At 41.6% G+C, this 24,818-nt stretch overlaps 1 protein-coding gene across 3 annotated transcripts in view; it reads right to left on the reverse strand.

Annotated features, from left to right (window-relative positions):
* The window catches only part of PALD1 (phosphatase domain containing paladin 1), a 147,195-nt gene that overhangs the window by 46,037 nt on the left and 76,340 nt on the right, over positions 1 to 24,818 (reverse strand). For all 3 annotated transcript variants that reach the window (XM_087701987.1, XM_087701988.1, XM_087701989.1), the window contains exons 11-18: positions 19,193 to 19,288; positions 15,756 to 15,890; positions 14,293 to 14,409; positions 12,680 to 12,859; positions 8,557 to 8,754; positions 7,929 to 8,069; positions 5,500 to 5,571; positions 3,031 to 3,171 (exon numbers count right to left, since the gene is read on the reverse strand). In XM_087701987.1, the coding sequence (XP_087558113.1) occupies positions 3,031 to 3,171; positions 5,500 to 5,571; positions 7,929 to 8,069; positions 8,557 to 8,754; positions 12,680 to 12,859; positions 14,293 to 14,409; positions 15,756 to 15,890; positions 19,193 to 19,288 (1,080 nt within the window). The remainder of the gene's footprint in view (positions 1 to 3,030; positions 3,172 to 5,499; positions 5,572 to 7,928; positions 8,070 to 8,556; positions 8,755 to 12,679; positions 12,860 to 14,292; positions 14,410 to 15,755; positions 15,891 to 19,192; positions 19,289 to 24,818) is intronic.

Consider the following 24,818-nt stretch of genomic DNA (forward strand, 5'->3'; position numbering starts at 1 on the left):
AAGTTGAAAGAGAATCTGGAACAGGTTCAGGCAACCTACCACTGCTCGGATGTCTGGATGCTAATTGCTTGTGCTGATCACTTTTTAAAAAATGACAAAAATATCAAACTATTTATAGAAGAGATATTCTTCTGATATTCCTCAGCAGAAATGAAAAAGTTTTTTTCCCCCCTCAGAGCAGAGGGTCAATAAAGAAGGCTGGTAATGAAAACAAAAAACACCAAGGTGATATCACACTTGAGGGGCCCTTGGTGCGCTCTGAACTTACTTGTATTCCTGCAAATGTTTAATTGCCCAAACTAGGTAACATCATCAGGGCTACTAAGAAGGGCTGTCAGTTTTGCTCCACTCCTTATCAGCACTGATGACGTTACCTAGTTTGGGCAATTAAACGTCTGCAGGAATACAAGTAAGTTCAGAGAGCACCAAGGACTCCTTCATGTCAATCCCGAGCTCCAAATATTCTTCTTCATTGATATAACACTTGCAATATTATTTTTACTTTAATGACATCAATCCTAAGTAACAAACAAGAGTCTACCTGATAATTTCCCATGAAGGCTTATGAAGAACATATTTGCTATTTTGGAAAATTTCAACTTTCTTTTTCCCCCAAAGCATCATATGGAAGAGGTTCCATATGTATCTAATATTCCTAATGATTGTAAGCCGCCCTGAGTCCCCTTAGGGAAAAGGGCAGCCTATAAATCCTAATAAATACTAAATACTAAATACTAAATCTTTCAATTTATATTGTTTTTATTTGTTTCCTAGTATGATTTGATAGCTTATTGGTAACCTTATCACTAAGTGTTGCATCTTTTTATTCTTGATGAATGTATTTTATTCTGTTATGTACATTGAGAGCATGTGCAACAAAGATAATCACACTTGGCCAATAAAGAATTCTATTCTATTCTATTCTATTCATACAAGCTCAGTGGAAAAAAGATCTGTCCATCCATCCATCCATCCATCCATCTATCCATCCATCCATCCATCCATCTTAACTGACAACTTGCAACCAACCGGTCTTTACAGAATATATATAATAAAGTGGCTTACCATATTTACACAATAAAACCAGAGTACAGAATCAAAATAAAATTAATTAAAATGTTAACCAGGAACAAATAATATTAGATGTGCATTCTTCATGAAATGGGATGTATTAAAATTATTTGTGCCTTTCTGACCAGTATAGACAAGATTCAGACATAGTGACAATTGGATTTACAATGATGTTTTCAATGATTTTGTAGCCACAAGAAAAATATTGGCATTCTAACCTGACATCTAGTGGTATTTTCCACACATTACATACAGTTTACACTACAGATGTAGAAAAAGCCACAGAAACATGTAAATGGCTGTCCATCTTATACATTGAAACTACAAGTGAAGAAAAAGACAAAAGTGGAAAATGTGTCCAACTGAACACTGATTTCCATTTTAAAAAAATACAAGAAGAGTCAAATAGTCAAAAGGGGAGGATAAAGGATTTCTTGAATAAAAGTAAAGGAACAGGAAACGTATATAAAGATGAGCTTTATAGGAAGTCATTGAAATACAGCCACAGTTGGGGTGAGGTCTGTTGCTAAGTAAGGTGGGTGTTGAATAAATTGCACTCAATTTTATGATTTTTTTTTTGCCAAGGTTGTTAAGTGAATCGCTGCAGTTGTTAAGTGAATCGTGCAGTCATTAAGAAAATCTGGCATCCCCTATTGACTTTGCTTGTGGTAAGTTGGCTGGGAAAGTTGAAGGTGGCAATCACACATGAAAGGTCTCCTTTTTTTCAAATCAATGGAGTGTTGATCCATTGGTTGCGACAGGAATTAACCAACCAGCTTGTCATGCAAATCTGATGTCATGGACTGAGAGTGAGTGATTGGACCAAAGTCATCCAATCAGCTTTCATGCCAAAGGTGGGACTAGAATTCAGTCCCAAAAGCCAGGATCTCTCCTACATCCTCCTGGTCTCCTACTTTCTAGCCTGGCGCCTTAAGCACTAAATCAAACTGGCTCTCTATTTAGAACAGAATAGGGAGAAATTAAATGGTTCCAAACTTGGAAAAGAAAACACTATAATTGAATATTACCATCATATTCATTTAACATATGTAAAACAGATCAGCAGAAATAACTGGGGGCAACATTAACAATTTCAGTTAGGGTTATGATAACAACCTCAAGGGCTGAAACGAGGAAATCTTATGGAGTATCCTGTTGGAGGTGAGAATTCAAAAGCCACTCCACTGCTCAATGTTTCAAAAACTAATATTATGTCAACAGGCACAACCCATCAATTGAAAAGGGGTAGAGAAAACACTAAAAAGTTGACCAATTTTATCTTTCTAGGCTCATAAACTAACAGGAATGGTGACAGTTGCCATGAAATAAAAATGTCTTGGACTAAAGACTACAAACAATCTAGAGCCGTGATGGCGAACATATGGCACATGTAAGTGGCTGGCACATTGGGGTGGCGGCTGGCACAGAGCCACCCGCCAGCCCAGCCCAGCTCCACTGTGCATCCGTGAGGGGCAGAGGGTATGCCAGGGACACGCATGCTCATGCTGGGGGGGGGCAGTGCGCATACATAGGGGGGATGCTCGCGTTGCATTTTAGGGGCTCATACAGCACCCCTGCACCCTGTTTTGGCTTCCAGGTTGGTGCAGGAGACCTTCCAGGCCCAAAATGGGGCACAGGGGCACTGCGCGGGGCTCAGGGGTGGGTGGGGCGCATGGGTGGAGGAGCATGGAGGGGTTCATGTGCATGCGCAGGGAGCGGTTGCATGTGCATTGCATTATGGGTGTGGGTTCACGCGCTGTCATGCGGCCACAACACCCCCTCTTATTTTTGATCCTTCTATGGCAACACTCCAAAACATTCCAATTATACATGGTTGACTAAAGTCACAACACACTCACAACTGGTCTTAATAGCTGATTGGACCAGAAGTGAGCAAAAAATCATAAAATACACCCAGTAATTTGGTTTTTTTTTTCTTCTCTCTGAGGTTAACCTTACCTGTCTGTAAGTACTAATGATGATTTCTCTCAGATGGTAGTGCATGGGCGTCATTGTTTCACTCACTGTGTCCAATGCCATGTCAACCTCCTTCTTCATCCGGTGTCCCTCTGGCAATATCTGAAGGATTTTCATCACCACCTAGCAGATAAGAGCAAACCATACAGCTGATAATGAAGCTTTTCCCTTCTGGAGTCTCTTTTCTCACACAGGGACTAAACACTCAGCAAAGAAAATGCCTCCAGCAGATATAAGAAACACAGTTTCTCTATGAAGGCAAAGTTTAGTACTTAGATATCCTCCTTGCATCGCTAAAAAAAACCTCATATAGACAAAATCAGGGAACATAATATCACATGTGGTGGTTATGTCCCAAAGTTAAACAATATTGGAAGAGAACAAGAAAAGAGCTTGAAGAAATAACTAAACAGCAAATTGATATGAACCTGGAATTATTTTTATTGGGAATACCTACAAGGAAATATGATTTAAAAAATACAGTATTTAATTTTACACATCAATAACGGCAACTAGAATATTATACGCACAAAACTGGAAGAACAATAACATACCAACACAGGAAAATGTGATAAAGAAAGTTTTAGAGTGTGCAGAGACGGACAGACTCACAAAAGAAATACAAGAAAAGGAGGAAACAGAATATTATACGGTATGGAACGAATGGTACAAATGGTTAGAGGATAGGTGTAAAGCTTAAGGAAAGACTAAATGAAGAAGACACAGGAATTAGAATTTAGCAATGTACATATATGTACATGTATAAATGGAAATGATACACAATGAAGGATTGTTAAGCTTAAGGAATGTATATATTAATATCATATGTATAGATAAAGAGAAATTGAAATAAGGGGGGAGAAATGCATACAAAATGATGTATACCGATGTGGAAATGTTGTACACAAGGAAATTTAAAATAATTCTTTTTAAAAAACTGTTTAATAAAAATAATTTTTTTAATAAAAAACACAATATAAAGGAGGCCCTGAGATGTATATCTCAGTGTTTCTTCAACCTTGGCAGCTTTAAGAGACATGGACTTCAATTCCCAGAATTCCCCAGCCAGCCCTGCGTGCACGCTCACATTTATGAACCGGTAGGGAAGGTAAGCGAATCCCACCACTGGCACATAAGGTAAGTTGTTTTGAATCTCAATGGATCATTCATTTGGTATATAGACCAAGGTACCTGTCTCTCACCCACTTATACAGGCAACGATCCAGAGGTGAGTTCCTACCGGTTCAGCTGAATAGGTAGTAACTCGACCTGCCACGACCCCGAACTGGTTCTATCGGCAGTGGCACCATCTTGATTTTTGGTTCTGCGCATGCGCAGAACAATCTTCATTGCAAAAATGTATTTTTCCCCTTTTCACCTTTTTAGATGTAAATGTGCACACGCACAGAGCAAAAAAAATTATGCGCCAAACCGGCAGTAATGCCAGCAGCAACCCATCCCTGCAACAATCAAATAGGTAGGATGTGAGCCAGGTCTTCTACCTCTGCTGCACAAATGCAGAGATGTCCATTGTAGGATATAGAGTGGGATTTCCCATGTCTGACCCTCTTGCTTGTGTAAGTATCTCCCCAAGATGTTTTGTCAGTTGTAACTTCAAATAGCTGTGTCTATTTGAAAAGTATGTTTGTTATTATCTGGTTAGTAGCTAGTAGCTGATTAGTAAAGTTGCTGCAATCAACTGTGTCCCTGCTGTGTCAGATTTACTCTGGGCAGCTCAAATGTTAATGTTAAGCACAAAAGGGAAGAAAACTGGAAGTCACATTTTAGTTATTAGGTATTAGGAGTCTTTTGGGGGGTGGGTTGCCATGAGAATGCGGTTCTTCCAGCATCGTGCAAAATTTTACTTTGCAAACAAATAATTCAAAAGTGTTGCTCTTAATGTGTCAACACAAAGACTTTTAGCATGCTATTAGTGTAATTCATCTACTTGGCTTTGACATGCTTGTGCATTATCTCATTCTGAGCGTTAGGATGCATAAAAATGCAAAGGACATATTAGTTTAGCTAACTTGCTAAGCTTTGCTTGCATACCTCTCTAACTCCTCTTGTCTTTTGCTGCAATGTTAATGTTATTCATCATTTAAAAGCTCCTTCTTTCCTTCCTTCCTTCCTTCCTTCCTTCCCTCCTTCCTTCCTTCCCCTTCCTTCCTTGCAACTGACTACTACTTTTCTATGCTCGTTTTTGCCCTCCCCCTTCCCCAGCCCCCAGGAGCACTCTACAAGCCTCCCAAAGCCACTGTGTGCCCCTTTTTCTACTTTTTTTTTTAAAAAAAGAGGCGTGCAGAATGTTTGGGAGGGCTGCAGAGTGCAAAAACCTTTTTTTAAATTACCTCTTCAAAATCATGGTGTGTCTCATACTCCGGTGCATCTTATACTCCGAAAAATACGGTATATTAAGAAAATACAAAGCATTCATTAGAAGACACCAACCTCAAATTCTCCTTTTGTGTACTTGGCATCTGGCACACTCACAATCTCATCCTCCGTGATCTCAGGGATTCCCTGCAGCAAAAAGCCAGGCTTAGTCTCAGTTTTAAAGCTATGAAAAAACTAAAACAGTGGTTCCTCCTTTGAAGAGTTGGCATATACCAGGGATGCCAAACTCAAGGCATGCGGGCCAGATCCGGCCAAAGAGTGCTTCAATCTGGCCCCTGGAACCAGCATGGAAATAGTAAAGGACTGGCCTGTGGTGCCTCTGGCAACCAAAACGGGGTACGGGGAGCCACAGCAGGATTCTGGATTTTTTTCGTAAGTGCACATGGCAAAGTGGAAATTTTGAGTCTAACATGAGAAAAATGGACCCCTTCAAGCTGTAATTACAGGTGTCCTTTCTTCTCCTCTTTTTCTTTGGCCTAGTTCTAGGACGGGGTCAAATTCTTTCCTTGCACCAACCGGATGATAAAGGCTTTGGTGCATTAAGGTTATTGTCAATCAGGATACTTGTCAGTAGGATATGATGATCACGACAATAAGAGCTTTTAGAGTAATGGCATGGTTGAAAAAATATTGTTATAGTGCACTGAAGGACTGGTGATATTTTAGTTTGTAAATGGCCAAAAGAATGGGAATTATTCAGTATAGAAACATAGCCACTATTTTTCTGATTATGTGCAATTCCATATGCTGTCCAACTTCCAAATAAATCAGGCTTATAACATAGGGATTGAAACTGGCTTACTGCCAGACAAATTAGCCACAATTTGCTGAGGATGAAGTAATGATAAGGTTGACCAAATTCCAACTCTTCCACCTAGCTATGCTGTAACACGCCTTCGGCTTGGCTCTGACATTTATAAGAATAGAATTGACATGATAATAGACAAAATACTTTTATCCTACAATAAGCAAGCATTCATTCTGAAAAAAACAGTTCCAGCTGTCTTCTGGCCAGAACTGAGTGAGCTGATTTCAATGGACCTCTGTTATTCTTTCATTTCTCACTGAAGACCACCCTGGACATTTTCACAGAGCTCAATAAACATGAGCACGCATATCCACATTGCTTCAGTGGATTTTTTGTTTTACTACTGGTTCTGTGGGCATGGCTTGGTGGCATGGTGAGGCTTGGGGGGCGTGGCAGGGGAAGGATACTGCAAAATCTCCATTCCCACCCCACCTCAGCTAGAGGTGGCATTTGCCAGTTCTCTGAACTACTCAAAATTTCCGCTACCGGTTCTCCGAACTACTTAAACTTTCCGCTACTAGTTCTCCAGAAGCTGCTGGATTTCACCCCTGCATTACTTTTTTTTAAAAATATTTCTCCTGTTTTAACTCATCAAATTCAACCAGAAAAGGAAGCCATCATTTCAACTTGGGGCAATATAATCAGAACTAAGATAAGGTCCCTTTTGAAGTATTGTCTTGTGTTGCAAACATGAAAAGCTTTTTTAAATGGATGATTAAGAGACTAGGCGAGATTAGGAAGCTCTTGCTACATAGCTCCTCAGAGCGGGGACCACAAAGACTGCCAACATCTGGACAAATTAATGTCATACCTTATATTTTTTTATTTCTCTTCCAGATATACAGCTCCCAAAGTAGCGTGAAAGATTAAAACCTGTGACCCTGAAATAACGTGGGATCCAACACCTTTTGCAGTAGGATTTCATTCAAGATACGAGGTCCCACTTGCTACATAACTCTAGACCAGAGGTGTCAAATTCAAGGCCTGCAGGCCAGATGTGGCCCATGGGGTGCTTAGACCTGGTCCACGGGCAGGGGTGGGCTGCTATGGGTTCGCCCGGGTTCGGGAGAAACTGTAGTTAACATTATGGCCGGTTCAGAGAACCTCCAAATCCCACCCCTGGCTGGCCCTGCCCACCATGCCCTACCCCTGCCACCCCAGCACACCCCTCTCAGGAGTCTCCACATGGCCCGTTTTGGATGTGAAGCAAGTACAGGGCCCACGCAGAGACTTGTGGAGAGGGAAAAACGGGCCTCCCGGAAGGTCTCCAGAGTCTGGGGGAGGCAGTTTTCGCCCTCCCAGAGGCTCGAGAAAAGCCTCTGGATCCTGGGGAAGGTGAAAACAGTCCCTCCCTCCCCCACCATGGTGCAGGAGGCCGGTTAGGCCATGCCCACCATGCCAGCAACCAAGCAGAGAACCTGTTGCTGAAATTTTTGAAGCCCACCACTACCCGCGGGGCCATCATGGAAACAGGAAAGGACCAGTCCACGGTGCCTATGCCAGTGAAAAGAGCTTGGGAGGGCCTCGCGTCCCAACACAAGTGACATTGAGCTGGCCACGCCCACTGTGACCACACCCACCCTGACTCCTGATGTCAAACACAACCTCAATGAAATCGAGTTTGACACTCCTGCTCTAGACTGTTCCCGCCATGCTGCTCCCAGGGAACACATACCTTGAAATGCCAAAGGATGAGGACAGCAATAACCATGGCTGTTGTAGTTCTTCCTCTGCCACTGTGACAGTTGAACAAAAAGGCTGTGTGGGAATCTTCAGCCAGCGCGCCCTTCATGGCTTCCAGTATCTGATCAAAGTCCTAGGGACACAAACCAAAGATGTCATGGGAATTATTATTTTTTTCAGACCACTTAAACTTCAAACCACTTAAATGGATCCTCCAAAATTTGAGAAGAGTTTGCTTTTTTTTTTGCCAGTTTCCCTACAAAAAAACATCCATTCAAATGAATAGTTTCTCTTAATGGCCACTTTCCCTCTTTCTTCTCCTTCCTCCTCCTCCTCCCCTTATGCTGGCCGCTCTGTTTCCCATTTCTCCATTGCAGCGCAATGCCCAGGATCAATTTTGATAGCGAGTGGTGGTGGTGGTGGTGGTGTAATTTAACAACTGGTTCGCCCAAGATCAGGTTAGCCATCGCGGGAGGCTCGTCCCGCATGTGCAGCGGAGCTGAAGGACGGGAATGGGCCACATCTCCCACAACAGCCAACCTGATCCTGGACGAACCGGTTGTTAAATTATTTGAATCCCACCACTGAGCAGAAGTGGAACTTCTAAGGTGCTTGCTTACCTTCTCCTTCAGACCACAGAAATCTGGAACTGGGATCCGTTTGTAGGCCAGCCCTTGGCAATTGCTTTTGTGCCGGTTAAATATCTCCTGCATGGTTAAGCATGATTTCAACGTTTTCATCTGCTTCTCCTGTTCCAAATAAACCTCAATCCGTTTCTGGGATTTCAACAGATCATTCTTCAAGGCAGATTCTAGTTTCTGAAGCAGTGTCAAAGAAACAAGGGAGTCATTCATCTCTTTCAGTTCTATCTTCAAGAAGCTTAATCTTCTCTCACCCTATGCCCTCCAGGTAGGTTGGAATACAATGCCCATATTTCCATCAAGAAAGGAATTATAAAAACCACAACTGGAGGGAACCAGGTTGAAGAGTACACTGATACACAGAAATAGAAAATCAACTATTCACACGAGAAACTGGCGGACTGGATATTTTATGGAATGCAATTTATGGTTACAATGCATAAATTAATGGGGAAATTCAACTAAGGGAAAATGCTGCATAACTTCACAAGGCAAAAAGCCTCACTCCTCTCCAATATCGAATCTCTGTAAATCTACAAAGTTAGTATTTCTAACAAAAGCTCATATATTCAATCAAATGTACATAAATCGAAATCTTTTTTTATTTGTATCACGGCTTGAAGAAATGTTATGATTTAAATCTTGAATTAATTCTTGGGGGTTTATGGCCATGATCCGTGACCACAAAAGGTATTTAAAGGGGGTCAAAGGTTGAGAACCACAGGTTTAGTCACTTCTTCTAAGCCTCAAATGAGCATGGACTCTACAGAAAAATATCTTGAAAACAAAAGCCCTCATCTCATAATACATTGATCATTTCAAACTGCAATGAGCAATCAGTACAAAACATCCAGACCTTGCAACTAAGCAGGACAAAGACTAGGAACAAAATCTGTTATGTAGCATCTTGATATCACTTTAGTAGAAAGAAGAAGAGTATTAACAGTACTTATTTTTTGTCTTTTCTGTTCTAACCTAGGCTTCCCCAGCAGCACAAAGACGAGTCCTCATCCCAATAACCCCCTTTTATTTAATTTACAGTGAATTTCTCTCCAGCAAAGTCTTTCCTCTCCCACGGTCTTTCAAGATAGCTCACAATTTATCAGGCTTGAACATGGCCAGGCCGGTATCTTTCAGATGCTGCAATACTTGGCAAGAATGCAGGAATGAACTAATTGTCTCCTGCAAACTCCACTCCCCTTTCTCTCCTCTTTTATTCCCCATGGGAGGGGCATTCACCGTCCACCTGTGGCCTTACTCCCAAGTCGACCCTTGTTCCTTAGCTGTTCCCTTCATCTGGCATGTGCACACTGGGAATAGTCTCCAGCTGTTCTTCTGCCCCACTGATGTCTGACTCCGAAGGCAGATGATAACTGTCAGACGGCCCTGGCCCCATCTCTGCCTCCGACATAGAGCCCTCATCCAAACCTACCCCAGACTCCAGAACTGGCCCATGTTCCTCCCCAACCTCCTCACTGTCTAAATTTGCTACCAGCTCTGCTGGCCTCTGGCAGACCACAATATTTTCTTTCCCTGAACATGTGATGATACACACCTTGCACACCTTTACCAGGGTTTACAGAATTTGTGAAAATATTTTATATGAAGTTCCTTGAGAATATAATTGAATTGGGCTGTTGTTGTCATATATAAAATGCACAAAAGGGCATGCACCCAACTATTGCTGAGAAGAACGACATGACATAAAGAAATTACTTTGCTTATTATTTCTACAGAAATCAATCCCTGTCTTTAATCACTTATTGCCAAAAACATTGTATTACACAAGACTTCCCCCCACCACCACCACGAGTATTCATTGGAGAATAGAAAATTATCTTCTTTGGCTCCCATGCCAAGGAATGTTTGACTAACCCTGATTTTCCCGGATTACATAAAAGAGCCCTCTGCCTTTAAACATCCATCCCATATGATTATGTCTGGTTAGTGAAAAGATAGTTTCTCTTTTCCAGAACTGTCCATACACAAAGTCAGAATGTTGCTTTTTTATTGATTAGCACAGGGGTGGGGAACTAAGGCCCTTTTATGATTTGTGGACTTCCATGCTGGCTCAGGAATTCTGGGAGTTGAAATCCACAAGTCAGAAAGTTCCCCACCTCTAGATTAGCATGATGTATCAACTCATTTTTAAAAAAAACATGATGTTATGTGCCAACTGGGCCACTAAAGTTTATTCAACAATTCAGGGGTTACAAAATCCTGGCTTAACACTTCAGCATATTACAAATAATGTAGACAAAATGTCAATAAGGAATTACTCTTGAATATCAAGTCTCAGATTATTCTGTTCTCTTTTATGATATGAAAGGAGATTCATCTATGCCAGTGATGATTTAATCTTTTCGGCACCGAGTGCTGAAACTGTAGAGTGCGTGTGCATGCCAGAGTGCCGGAACCCAGAAGAGAGCAGCTGGCTGGTGCGCAAGCGCATGGCAGCCAGCTGTTCTTCTGGGTACCATCGTGTGCATGCACACACATGCAGAAGACAGAACTCAGAAGAGCAGCTGGCCAGTGCACATGCACACCAAACCAGCTGTCCGACACGCATACCCAGAAGAGAAGATAGCGATGGCATGCGTGCCCACAAAGAGGGCTCTGCGTGCCATCTTTGGCACATGAGCCATAGGTTCACCATCATGGATCTATGCTATGGAACAGACTCACAATTCATGATCAGATTGTCAAAGATCCTATTGCTTCAGAGGCCACGCTGTGATGGAATTATACCAATCTACTCACCTACTGAGTGACGTGCAGAGGTGGGTTCCTACCAGTTCGTACCTATTCGGTAGAACCGGTTCGTCAAATCTACCGAACCGGTTAGACCACCAGTGGACCCAATAAGCAGGCCACACCTACAGAAGAGGTTCCAAACTTTTTTGAAACCCACCACTGGTGACGTGTTTAATTTCTTTTACTATGAACCTGTTATTATTACTTATGCCATGAATTGACAAGAGTCTAATGGACTGCAGGAGGGGCAAACTGAATACAGTAATCTTCAACTTACAATCATTCATTTAGCAACCATCTGAAATTAGAATGGGCCACAAAAGTGACTTACAACTGGTCCTTGCACACTTACAGCTATTGCAGCATCCCCACAGGCATGTGATCAAAATGTGTGCACTTGGCAAATGGCATGTACAGATAACTGCATGGCCTGGGTGATGGGATCACCATCTGTCACTTTCCCAGCTGGCTGCTGACAAGCAAAGTCAATGGGGAAAGCCAGACTTGATTAACAAACACCTGATTCACTTAACCATTGCAGTGATTCACTTAACAACCATGGCAAAAAGGTTGTAATATCAGCCCCAACTTACGTAACAACAACCTTGCTCAGCAATGGAAATTCCTGTCCCCACTGTGGTTGTAAGTTGAAGACTAGCCATAAATAAATAAATTCTACAGGAAGAACATATCCTGTAGCCATTCTAAAATTAGAAAAAAACATTTTCCAGTTCATTTTAGGTTTAAAACACTGTTGATGATGACATGATGTGGACATGAGAAGGATGGTTATGTCAAGAAATAAATATCACAAGCTGCTTTATTTATCTGCTTTAAATATGGAACTCATCCAATTGATACATTAAGATAAAATGTGGAAGAGGAAAAATCAGTAATTCTGGATTTTTCTCTTCTGCCTTTTACTTGCAAGAGAGTAGGTGCAATGAAATGGGAAATTACTCAGGAGGAGAACACAAAGCATGACTCACTCCTACCTACTAAAGCTCATTCTCCATCACTGCACCATCTCCACAGCCCATCACTGAATTCATTCTCACTGGATATGCTATCAAGCAGTGGTGTTGTTCAGCCGGTTCTATCTGGTTTGGGCAAACCAGTAGTGGTGGGAGGCTCCACCCACCTGTCCGGATGTCATCACATCCCATTTTTTACACTCTGTACATGTGCACGCACAGAGGTGGCGCATGCAAACTCACATTTGTGAACCGGTAGCGAAGGTAAATTGATTTCACCCCTGCTATCAAGACCTTTGTGGATAGTAAGAAATTTGCTAGCAGAACAAGTAGGCAGAGGAATCAACAGAAAATTCTAGTGTCCAAGGTCTCACCTCTAGTTGTTCTGAGGATGCTACAGGTACCGTGATCTGCTGTTCCAGATTGCCAATTTCCCGTAAGGTATAGGTTTGTTCATTCTCTTCTAGAACTATATCTTCACGGAGATTAATCCATAAGATGTGAGAGTGTTTCCTCTTTGCATCTGTCAGGTAGTTCAAGACATTCCCAATTGCCTAAACAGAAGAACACTCACAGTGTCTTAAAAAGGAAAACCAAAGAAATTATCTACAAAGATCGACAGATGATAAGCCTTGTCTTCCTATCCCTTAGGCTATTACAAATAAATCAAATGAATAAATCAAAGAACTATAGAGACCCCTTCAGGCAGTTGTTTCTTTCAGATCAGCTTTGATAAGAGGCCTTCTGAAGTGAACTCACTGGAACAGGAATCTCCGAGCAGACAAATGAGCAGGCAGGCGTTGAAAACTATCTTTGACCATATGAGGCAACATGGAGACAGGCAATGGGATTGAGAATTCTGATAATGGCCAAGTCGGGGGAGGGGGGAGACATGACTTTCAAAAAATTCCAAAACTGTTTTCAGGGAATATCAGAGAAAAGTATTTGTTTAAAAAAAAATTCTTCTATTTTATGATATATTACTGATTCTGCTAGATTCCTTTACAATATATTACTGATTCTGCTAGATTCTATTAAGAGTGGAGTGGAGTGGAATAGAGTGGAACGAAATGGAATGAAACAAAAGAATTCTTTATTAGCCAAGTGTGAGTGGACACACAAGGAATTCGTCTCTGGTACATAAGCTCTCAGGGTACATACATAAGTTCTCAGTGTACATAAAAAAACCAAAGTGATAAGTCATAGATCATAAATCATAAGACACTATCATAAACCATAAGATACAAATAGGAAGTGATAAATGGTAAGATACCAATAGGAGAAGGTAAGTAGGAAAGATGAGGAGAAAGATGAGAAGAATAATAGCAATACAGCCCTACTACATTGTTAGGTATCTTTAGACATAAGAGAATTAGGTGTTTAGTAGAATGATGGCAGGGGAGGGGGATGTGTCTCTCTTTATGGTCTGGTTGTTTTGGCATGCAATGTTCCATAGCAGCGTCCTGAGGGAAGGACTTGAAACAATTTATATCCAGGATGTGAGGGGTCTGTAGATATTTTCTCAACCCTCTTTCTGGCTCGTGCAGTATACAGCAGAGGTGGTATTCAGCAAGGTCTGACCAGTTCTGGAGAACTGGTAGTGGAAATTTTGAGTAGTTCAAAGAATCAGTAAATACCACCTCTGACTGGCACCACCCCCATCTATTCTCTGCCACCCGAGTCCCAGCTGATTGGGAGGAAATGGGGATTTTGCTGTATCTTTCCCCTGGAGTGGGGAGGGAATGGCGATTTTACAGTATCCTTCCCCTGCCACACCCACCAAGCCATGCTCACAGAACTGGTAGTAAAAAAAATTGAATCTCACCACTGGTATATAGGCCCTAAATAGAAGATAGGCTGGTTGCAATTAAGTACCAAATTGGAACATCTAGAATCATTAGTACAGCTTTTGCTTAAATTCCAGTTTGGGAATTTGGTTTGGATTGACCTGGTCCCAACAAAATCTCTTAACAGAAACCACACTTACCTTGGAGTTGGGCTGAGCCATTCCATACACAGGCATTTTAGGAACTCTTCGGAAATTGGCCACATTCATGTCTTTGACGGTACTAAGAACATCTGGAGAAAACCGTTCATCCACAACCTACAGCAGTGATAAACTTATGAAGCCTTTGTTCATTTTACATATAAACCAGGGGTGGGTTCCTGCCAGTTCTAACCTCTTCTATAGAAGAGGTTCCACAAATCTGCAGTGCCGTTTAGAACCAGTTCAAGCTCCCTCCCCACTCCCATCCACACATCATCAAGATGAAAAGCGAGAGGAGGAATTCTGGGAGTTGAAGTCCACAAGTCTTAAAGCTGTCAAGTTTGAACACCCCTGGGGTTTTTTTTTCTAAAGGGTTAGGGGTGCAAGGGTCTTGTAACTTGACAGATTTAAGACTTGCACACTTCAATGCCAGAGTTCCTGAGCCAACATTTTGGTTGCTAAGCAAGAGCGTTGTTAAGTGAGTTTCACCACATTTTACAAATTGGCCATGCCCACCCAGTCACATGGCCGGCAAGCCACTCCCACAAAGCAGGGCACACCTACAGAAGAGGTTCTAAAAAAATTTGAAACCCACCAGTGATATAAACGTAATATCTATCATGAAAAAGTTTCCTTTCATCCAATGCAAATTGCAAAGGATAGTAATAGCTATGGTTAATGTAAAGATAAAGGTTCCCCTCATACATACGTTCCTGACTCTAGGGGGTGGTGCTCATCTCCGTTTCAAAGCCAAAGAGCCAGCGTTGTCCAAAGACATCTGGTCATGTGGCCAGCATGACTAACGTCGAAGGTGCACAGAAAGCTGTTACCTTTCCACCAAAGGTGTTCCCTATTTTTCCACTTGCATTTTTACGTGCTTTCAAACTGCTAGGTTGGCAGAAGCTGGGACAAGTGATGGGAGCTCACTCTGTTACCTGGCACTAGGGATTCGAACTGCCAAACTACTGACCTTTCTGATCGACACGCTCAGCGTCTTTTGCATATGTAGCTTCCATGATCATTTGCAGAGAATACAATAAGCTTGTGTATCTCAAAACAAGAGGGTATTTTTTTTCTTTCAGCTATAGTTACATGATAGAAAAAAATACTGTTGTTTTGAGATACACACACTTATTGTGTTCTCTGCAAAAAATCATGGAAGAAGTAAGCTACATATGCCAAGTTTGCTGAACCCTTACTATTTATTTTTTTAAAAAAAATGCTTTCCTTACAAATCCGGGGGAGAAACTTAAGAACTTGACTTTAGAGAAGATTACAAATTAATTTCAAGGCAACGGAGAGGAACAAACAGTCCTAGCTCTGAACTAAGCTCAACCTCAGCAACAAGAATATTGCTATAATAGTCTATTAACTGAACTATTTAGTACAATGACTCTCACACTGTGGAAGGAACACTAAGAAAGAAATCCAAAGATTAAGAAGATACAACACAGGGCACTCACCAGGACCCGCACTCCCTTAGTTATGTGTTCCGCTGTGACTGTAAGCTCTGACAGATTCATGTTGGCTTGAAGTCTGTACAGCTCGGGGTGTCTGCAGATCCATCTACTGAAATTGAGAGCAAAAGCCAAGGGATACTGCCAGCCCAGAAGAAAGAAGAAAAGGACAATTTCAGGAACAGGGGGTGTACTCGTCATCACTTCAACTCATCAAAAGATCTGGTTTTCAGACCACTGAGGTGCATCTATGTATTTATTTACTAGCTGATAACCTGGCTTTGCCCAGGTATTTATTTATAGGGGGAAAGTGTCCAGACCAAACGTAATTTCTAATGTTGGATTTTTCCCCCTTATCAGAGGGAGCCCTCTTGTGGAATACTGTGAAGCCATTACCATGACAACTCCACTGCACTGCACAGTAGAAGCCATTTTATAGTAGTAAAGTAGAAATTTTAACGCACAACAGGCTGTATCTTAACAGAATACACACCCCGAGGGGTTCTAGGGGTGTCTTACCCCCACAGTATTTGTTTCCAGAGAGTAATTTGTTTCCATTGTGTACCAAATTTGGTTGAAATTGCTTGAGGCGTTCCAGAGTTATGTTGGAACATACACATCCACAGCTGCTTTTACATATATAGATTCCTTCATTTAGTTTGTATAATTGTCCATTTCAGTCACTGACTCTGATTACAATTCAAATAATATGCTACAATTAAAACAACCAAAAATAATAAAGACAGCCAAAAGAAATATACAAAGCAACTGAGATACTTGGCCAGTTAATAGCACAGCCAGGAAATGAGGCCCTTGATACATTCAGCACCTCAGGCTGTGAACATAGCCAGGAATTTAGGGCCTCATAAAAGGCTAACAGGGTTGAGGCCATTCTGACCTCCAAAGGGAGGATGTTCCATAGAGCAGGGGCCACTGTGGAAAAAGCCCATCTTCAATCCCTCCCAGCTGGTAACTCTATGGTTAACATATCTGTAGCAGTCCATTCTGCTAGATCTAATGGATGGGTAGACTCTTGGGAAAAGGTGATCTCTCAGGTAATTGGTTCCCAAGCCTTGTAGGGCTTTAAAGGTGAAAACCATCACTCTCCAACACTGGATGTTTTAAAGAAGAGATTGGACAACCATTTGTCTGAAATGGTATAGGGCAGTGATGGCTAACCTTTTTGTCCTTGCGTGCCGAAAGCACATGCCCATACCCATAATGCAACGTGTGCACAATACACCCATGTGTCCTGCCCCCTGCGCATGCATGCGTGACCCCTGCACATGTGTGCACAAACCCCGTCTTGCGCCCTGTTTTATGCCTAGCACACCTCCCTGTAGCCTCCTAAGACCAAAAATGGGTCACGGGGGGGGGGGAGGGCACCACATCCCCTGTGCCCATTTTGGGCCTAGCAGGCCGCCCTAGAACCTCCTGGGATCAAAAATGGGGTGCAGGGGGAGCAGCACATCCACGCCCCACATACCTGCGTGCACATCTCCCGCATGTGTGGCAGAGACCTGAAAATCAACTGGCTGGCGGGAAGCGTGTACATGCAGGGTAGAGCTGAGCTAGGACGATGGCTTACATGGTCACAGAGATGGCTCTATGTGCCACTTCTGGCATGTGTGCCATAGGTTCGCCATCATGGGTATAGGGTTCCTGTCTAAGCATGGTTGGACTAGAAGACCTCCAAGATCCCTTCCAACTCTGTTATTCTATTCTATTCTGGCATCTTGAATTGCACCTGGAAACATACTGGTTGCATATTTCCTCTGATCTAACTTCTATATCAGGAAGACAAATATTTAATGGATATTTAGAAGATATAATAGAAGCTACCTGACAAATTTCAGGGGAGAGGATATTCCATGGTACAAGCACCAGTGCAAAAAAATAAAACAAAAAAACCAACAACAAAAAGGCAAAATGTCAGAGGCCACAAGATGGCACTCTAAAAGTTTTCAACACACCCAACAAGAAAGCACTCAACCAAATTTAGCCAAGCAAATTTCCATTAAGTAGCCTATTCAGAAGTTGATTCAGGGCTTAGAGATGATAGCTAAGGTGTTATTTAGAACCCATATAACTCAAGAAACTCAGGGGGTTTAAAGTCATTAAATAGATGTTAAAAATAAAATAAAATGAAAGATATTAAAATAATAAAACTGTGGTAATTTCAGATTAATAGTGGAGAGGCATAGATTTTCAGGAACAATAATTAACCATAGACAGGCAGTAGCTATTAAGTTCCAACAGTATAATAAAAAGCCAAATCTTCAAGTGGCTCCAGAAAGAAATAACGTTGACATGAGTCTGGCTGACCATCATAGCAGAGAAGGCACTTTGAGATACATTCATCAAGAAGCCATACTGACCTTAATGTTCACACATATATACAATCATTTAAGATATTAAATATCATTATTAAAAAGTTGAAGTCTAACAGGCATTGTAAGGTAAAGGTAAAGGTTCCCCTCGCACATATGTGCTAGTTGTTCTCGACTCTAGGGGGCAGTGCTCATCTCCGTTTTAAAGCCGAAGAGCCAATACTGTATGAAGACTTCTCCATGGTTGTTGTAATATAGTTCATGTGGCCAGCATGACTAAATGCCAAAGGTGCATGGAACGCTGTTATCTTCCCACCAAAGGTGGTTCCTATTTTTCTACTTGCAGTTTACATGCTTTTTTACGTGCTTTCAAACTGCTAGGTTGGCAGAAGCTGGAACAAGTAACGGGAGCTCACTCCGTTTACACAGCACTAGGGATTTGAACCGCTGAACTGCCAACCTTCTAATCAACAAGCTCAGTGTCTTAATCACTGAGCCACCCCAACCCTTAACAGGCATTGTATAGGTAACATATATATGTTATAATGTCGTGATGATGAACCTATGGCACACATGCTACAGGTGCCACGCAGAGCCCTCTTTGCGGGCACGCCAGCCATTGCCCCAGCCCAGCTCCACTGCACATGTGCACACGTCTCCTGCTGGCCAGCTGGTCTTCGAGTCTCTACCACGTATGTGTGTGTGGGTGTCTTCCCGATGTCTACAGATCTCCTCCCCCCCCCCAGCGCGCCCTACCTTTCTACTCCATTTCTGCCGCCTGTGCCTTCCCCAATCTCCACAGGCTCCCCCACCACACCCACACCCCACAGCCCCAGTCTATGGAATAATGAACTGTAACATGGGTAGGCATGATGTAATGCTCTACTGTAGTCAGAACAAAGTGCCGTTTCCCTCATTTACTTACTGCGTATTGAGTTAATGGGAGATGTAATTTAGTTACAGTATATCTGATCATATGAACTATACCCTGATAAACCATGAAGGAAGAGATGGACCTTTGAGACAATACATGGCCAAACATGATTGTTATGAGTCACTTGTCTGCAGCAGGGGTGCACATTGCAAGATGATGATTCATGGAGGTACACTCACCTGTTCATGAAGGTAATAATTGAAAGCAATCAAGAAGAAGTAGCGTTCAAGTCTCTGTAATGTCTTCTGAAGGAAACACTCTTTGGTGCTGTTCTTCTACAAAGCAAACAGATATAACAATCCAGGTAATTGTATATAGCTTATGGAATGCTAAATGGAAAATATACACTTTTCAGCATCTAACTTATTCAATGAACAACTGTATTTATGCATAGAGAAGGGAGAGAGAGGGAGAGAGGGAGAGAGGGAGAGAGGGAGAGAGGGAGAGGGAGAGGGAGAGGGAGAGGGAGAGGGAGAGGGAGAGAGAGAGAGAGAGAGAGAGAGAGAGGCAAATGAATTTGTAAATTTGCCTCTCAATGTAAATTATTACTTAACACTATGCTACAACGAACACACCCTAAATATCTTTGAAGAAAATAATTTAGCAGTAATAATTTGAGATGCTTCTCAAATCATGATGACATCACAGACATATATCTATCATTAAAAAGAAATTTAAAATAGTTTTAAAAAGTAAGCAAGCAAAAAACCACCTTGTTTTATTTCTAGAAATCTAATTGAACCTCAGAAATCTTAGAAAATAAAAAAGACCAAGGGGGAGTTCAAAATATTCTGGTCTACGGAGTTGCCAGCAAATTGGTACATGTTTATGTCACTGCGACGGGCATCTTGTGACTAAGTGAATCTCTCAGCAGCCATTTTGTGAAGATTCCAATCAAGATTCTGCCAAAGAGCTCTATTTTTGGATAACTCAACTTCGGAAAGCACCATTGTCCCTCCAAGAAACATAAGAGCAAAATCATGGTCTCCATTATCTGCTACAAACTGTATCCTCCTGTCAATTTCTGTGATGTAAGCTAAGCTCAGTGCTAATGTTCTATTAATACCATACCATGAATTTCAAAACTGTGTGGCAATTTAGATAAAATAATCCTAATCTACCTCTAGGTTTTTTTAATTACATTGGCTCTATATGGCTCTGTATGGACAAAACAGATCTTGAACAAACTCAGAAAGGTTTAATTTGGCTTTGAGAAAGAGAGAACTTGGCAAGGATCCATTGGATTCTTAGGTTATATAATTGCCTTTCATTAATATTTACTTGTTATCCTCCGAGAAAAATCTGCCCTAAAGTCATTTATCAAAGAGATTTAAGAAACACACTTAGAAATATTTTCCTGCACAGGCTGTTTCCATCCACATGTTAAAATAAATGATAGTGATGGCACAAATCCAACTATTAAAATCTCATTGCTCTCAAACGCAGAGATCTGCAACAGTTTTATTTTTTTTAATTTTTTCTAAGAATTTTTTATTTTTTTATTTCTTACATACCATTTTAAGTATACATTCACATAATTGTTATTCTTCTTTACATTTATCATTCTTATACATTTATTATTTCATTTAATAAATTATAATATACAGTTTGGGTTGCTTTATTTACCATCCCTTTCTCCTGTTGTAACACCATCTTGTTTTTCCTTTCTTTTCTCTTTCCCGCCCTTCTCTACTTTCTTCCTTCCCCTTCCTTCTTCCCTTCCCTTTCTCCTACTTTTCCTCATCCCCTTCCTACCCTCTCTCCTTCTCTTTCTCTCCCTTCCATCCTCCTCTCCTTACCTCTTTCTTCTTTCCCCTTTCATTCTCTCCTCTCTTCCCTTCTTTTTCTATTGTTGTTGGTGTATATTTCAAAACTCAGTTTATGTTTCCTTGGGATGGTATTTCCGCAAACCCAAATATAATTTAGTATCTGATCTTATTTCCTTACCTTCGCTAGTCTATCCTAGTTATGTTTCCCCGCCCCGCCCCCAAAATAATTTTTTTAATGCTTTATGGTTTCCCTTGAAAAGATATTTACTGAGATCCTATCATACATTTAGATATAAATTATGCATTTTATAAAGCTAGCTTTTATTTATTAAAGAAAGACTGCATTAGGTATACATCAAGTCTCCATAACTTGCATACAGCCTATCACATAAAGATAGCATAACAATAAATTGTGGGGATATTTTGCTCCAATTTTTGCAGCCCCAGGAAGTAACAAGGACAGCAAGAATTCTGTCAGCCCTCATTTGGCTTAGAGACCTGTCACGTGTCACAGATATACCCTGTTTCCCTGAAAATAAGACCTCTCCGGATAATAAGCCCAATCGGGCTTTTGAGTGCATGCGCTAAAATAAGCCCTTCCCCGAAAATAAGCCCTTCCCTGAAAATATTGCAACACGGCAGCAGCCATGAGGTGACCACGCTTGCCACCTCCTGCACCACAAAAATAGTAAGACCTTCCTGAAAATAAGGCAAAGCACCTTTTTTGGCGGGGTCAAAAGAAAATAAGACCCTGTCTTATTTTTGGGAAAACCCAGTATGTGTTCTGCTGCTTTTCATGAGGATGACAAAAGGATTTTTTTCAAGAAAAAATATTCCATTGTTTAAGAAGAGCTGCTCCTCTGCTTGATTTTCATATAAACATTAACTGTGTTTATAAGTAAAGTGACTTCCAAAGGCTGATCTTTTAGGGCCGGTGAAAACATACACTGCATGCTGTGAGGACAACCTGAAAATCGCTTCAAAAGAAAAGCTCAATTATTCTCACAAAACCACTGCTCAGAACAACAAAACAAGAAGAGGACCCCAGCAGGTGAATTTCAACTTGGGAAAAAAAATCTCACATCACAGTAGAGATAGTAACTTTAGATCTACTCTCCAAAGAAATGGCTAAGTCCCGAATAATTCACAGATCTGGGGAAAATATTATTTAGCACGTTTCTAAACTACTTTCTCTCAGGAGTTTGGATGGAGCCGTAATATGCTGTACAGATAGTACCCAACTTACAATGACAATTCAGTCCAACATTTCTGTTGCTAAGCAAGACAATTTTTAGGTGAGTTCCCCCCCATTTTACAACCTTTCTTGCCACAGTTGTTAAGTGAATCACTGCAATTGTTAAGTAAGTCTGGCATCTTCCCCCTCCCCCCCCCCCGACTTTACTTATCATAAGGTCACAAAAGGAGATCACATGACCCCAGGACACAGCAACCCTCATAAATATGAATCAGTTGCCAAGTGTCTGAATTTTGATCATGTGATCATGGACATGCTGCAACCGTTGTAATTGTGAAAAATGGTGTTAAATCCCTTTTTTCAGTGTCACTGTAGCAATTGCAATAAGACTTACACTCTGCTTCACAGTGCTTTTACAGCCCTCTCTAAGCGGTCTATAGTCAGCCTATAGTCCCCAACAATCTGGGTCCTCATTTTACCCACCTCAGAAGGAGGGAAGGCTGAGTCAACCTTGACCCTCGCGAGATTTAAACTGGCAAATTGCAGGCAGCTGGCAGTCAGCAGAAGTAGCCTGCAGTACTGCACTCTAACCACTGCGCCACTGTGGCTCCTGACTTCAAATTGTCACTAAGTGAATGGTTGTAAGGTTGTAACCTGTAGATACTATCTTTATTCCCCGCATTGAAACCAGGTGAGGTGTTTATTCAAAAATGGATGACTGCCTAAACTCTTATCTATGGCTAAATAAAACTTAGAATCCCTTGGGCTGGCTCTATGACTAGGCAAAATAAAGCAGCAACTAAAGCAGCCATCCTCCTGCCCCAATTTTTTTCTCCTTACCTCCTTACTTATTTCTTTCTGCTAGTGGAAAGAATAAAGTATGCAGTGTAGCTGAACCTTTCATTCATGAGCTTATTCTTAAGCGCTATGAAGGTTTAAAAATAGTTTCTATCCTTGGGCTGTCAGGCTCTTAAACACAACCACAATCTCTCCATGCACATGCAGAAATGTATGACTAGTTTTTGCTTCTACACCCCCCGCCCCACAATTACTTGGATAGGGATTATTCTTTATACTATTTATGTTGTTTGTATTTTTTGTCATGGATTGCACCAGTGAGACTAAAACCAATTTCGTTGTATACATGATGTACAATGAAAATAAAGGATATACTATACTGTTCATAGGTATAAATGGTGACCGGTCAAGCTTCTGAATGTGAAATGGAGTGGTGCTAGTTGCTCTTTCATTGTGCAAGATAGAAGGCCCTGAGTCAGTCCTGACATGCAATCACTTTATCAAACCGTTGGCAAAAGATGAACAGTTTTGAGCTTCCTCTGTTCACCTTAAGCAGAAGCAAGACTAAGAATCTAAAAAAAAGTCTCTTCACACTGATTGAAATAAAGCTCTCACCTATCACTTGGCAAGGTCAGCCAACTGACCATAGCATAACTCCATCTCTCAATCGAAGTTACTACAAGGGTTAGTTGGGAACATAACACTAAATATCCTGTACTTGTTGTGGCCTGCCAGCGTCCAGCAGGATTGGTGGCAGACTCAGACAGTTAGGAAGTTGGGGAGGAACATGGACCAGTCTGGGGAAGGCTCTGATGAGGGCTCTGCATCGGAGGCAGAGATGGGGCCAGGGCCGTCTGACAGTTATCAGCTGCCTTGAGTCAGAGATCAGTGGGGCAAAAGAACAGCTGGAGCCTGTTCCCAATGTGCGCATGCGTAGAGCTGCCAGGAGAAGGGAACAGTTAAGGAACAAGGGCCGACTCTTGAGGTAGATGGTGAATAGAGGAAAGGGGAGTAGAGTTTGCAGGGGAAAATTTGTTCATTTCATTAGTGTGAAGATTCCTTTGTGACTCTCAGAGACTCCTTGTGTCACGTTCTGAGCATGCTCAATAAAGTTGTGTTTAATAGCAGTTAGACTTATATACCGCTTCATAGAGCTTTCAGCCCTCTCTAAGCGGTTTACAGAGTCAGCATATCGCCCCCAACAACAATCCGGGTCCTCATTTTACCCACCTCGGAAGGATGGAAGGCTGAGTCAACCCTGAGCCGGTGAGATTTGAACAGCTGAACTGCAGAACTGCAGTCAGCTGAAGTAGCCTGCAGTGCTGCATTTAACCACTGCGCCACCTCGGCTCTTTAAGCGGGAGTTATTCGACAGCTGATTGGCTTACCATCTGACAGCTCCGAGTATAAAAAGGGAGCTGTCAGATGAGAAGCCGCTGTTCCTGTCTGAAGCCGATTCCACACTGTTAGCTTGTTACATTGAGGAATAAACTCGTTAGCCTCTTTATTCCTGTCTCCGCCTCAGTCATCCCGGCCATAGCCCACGGTCCTAGTACACAATACCTTGACAATTATTTTCTTGTACAGCCTTGCGAAGATATCGGCCTGGCAGCTCTCCAAGCCTGATAAGGTCTGTGGCTGTAAATTCAGCCTTGAAAGACTGTTTGCTGGGACATTGCTGGATGTGAATGAGAGGAATTCACATTAGCTTAATAAAAAGGGGTTTTGTCGGGACAAGGAGTCTGCTTCGTGGTTTTTGGAAGCCTAGGTCAGAACAGTACTGAAGGAGTTAGTCATCCTTTCAACGCCTTGTTAATCCATTATAATAATATTTTTTTTAATGGATGAACTATTTCAAGATTAGAGATCCTGCTTACGAGGTGTCAGACTTCTTATAAAAGAATGATGAAATCTTCAAAAGAATTTCGCCCCGAACAACTTTATGCAATAACAAAGTCTTGAAGAACTTGGCAATCTCATGATATTTCAGTCATTTTTAAATATTAAATGGGGTCAGGGTGTTGTATGCATGTCATAAGGGAT

Source organism: Thamnophis sirtalis, unplaced genomic scaffold, assembly GCF_051295495.1.
Source record: "Thamnophis sirtalis isolate CommonGarterSnake01/CBP01778 unplaced genomic scaffold, rThaSir2_p1.2 scaffold_15, whole genome shotgun sequence".
In the NCBI taxonomy this organism is placed as follows: domain Eukaryota; kingdom Metazoa; phylum Chordata; class Lepidosauria; order Squamata; family Natricidae; genus Thamnophis; species Thamnophis sirtalis.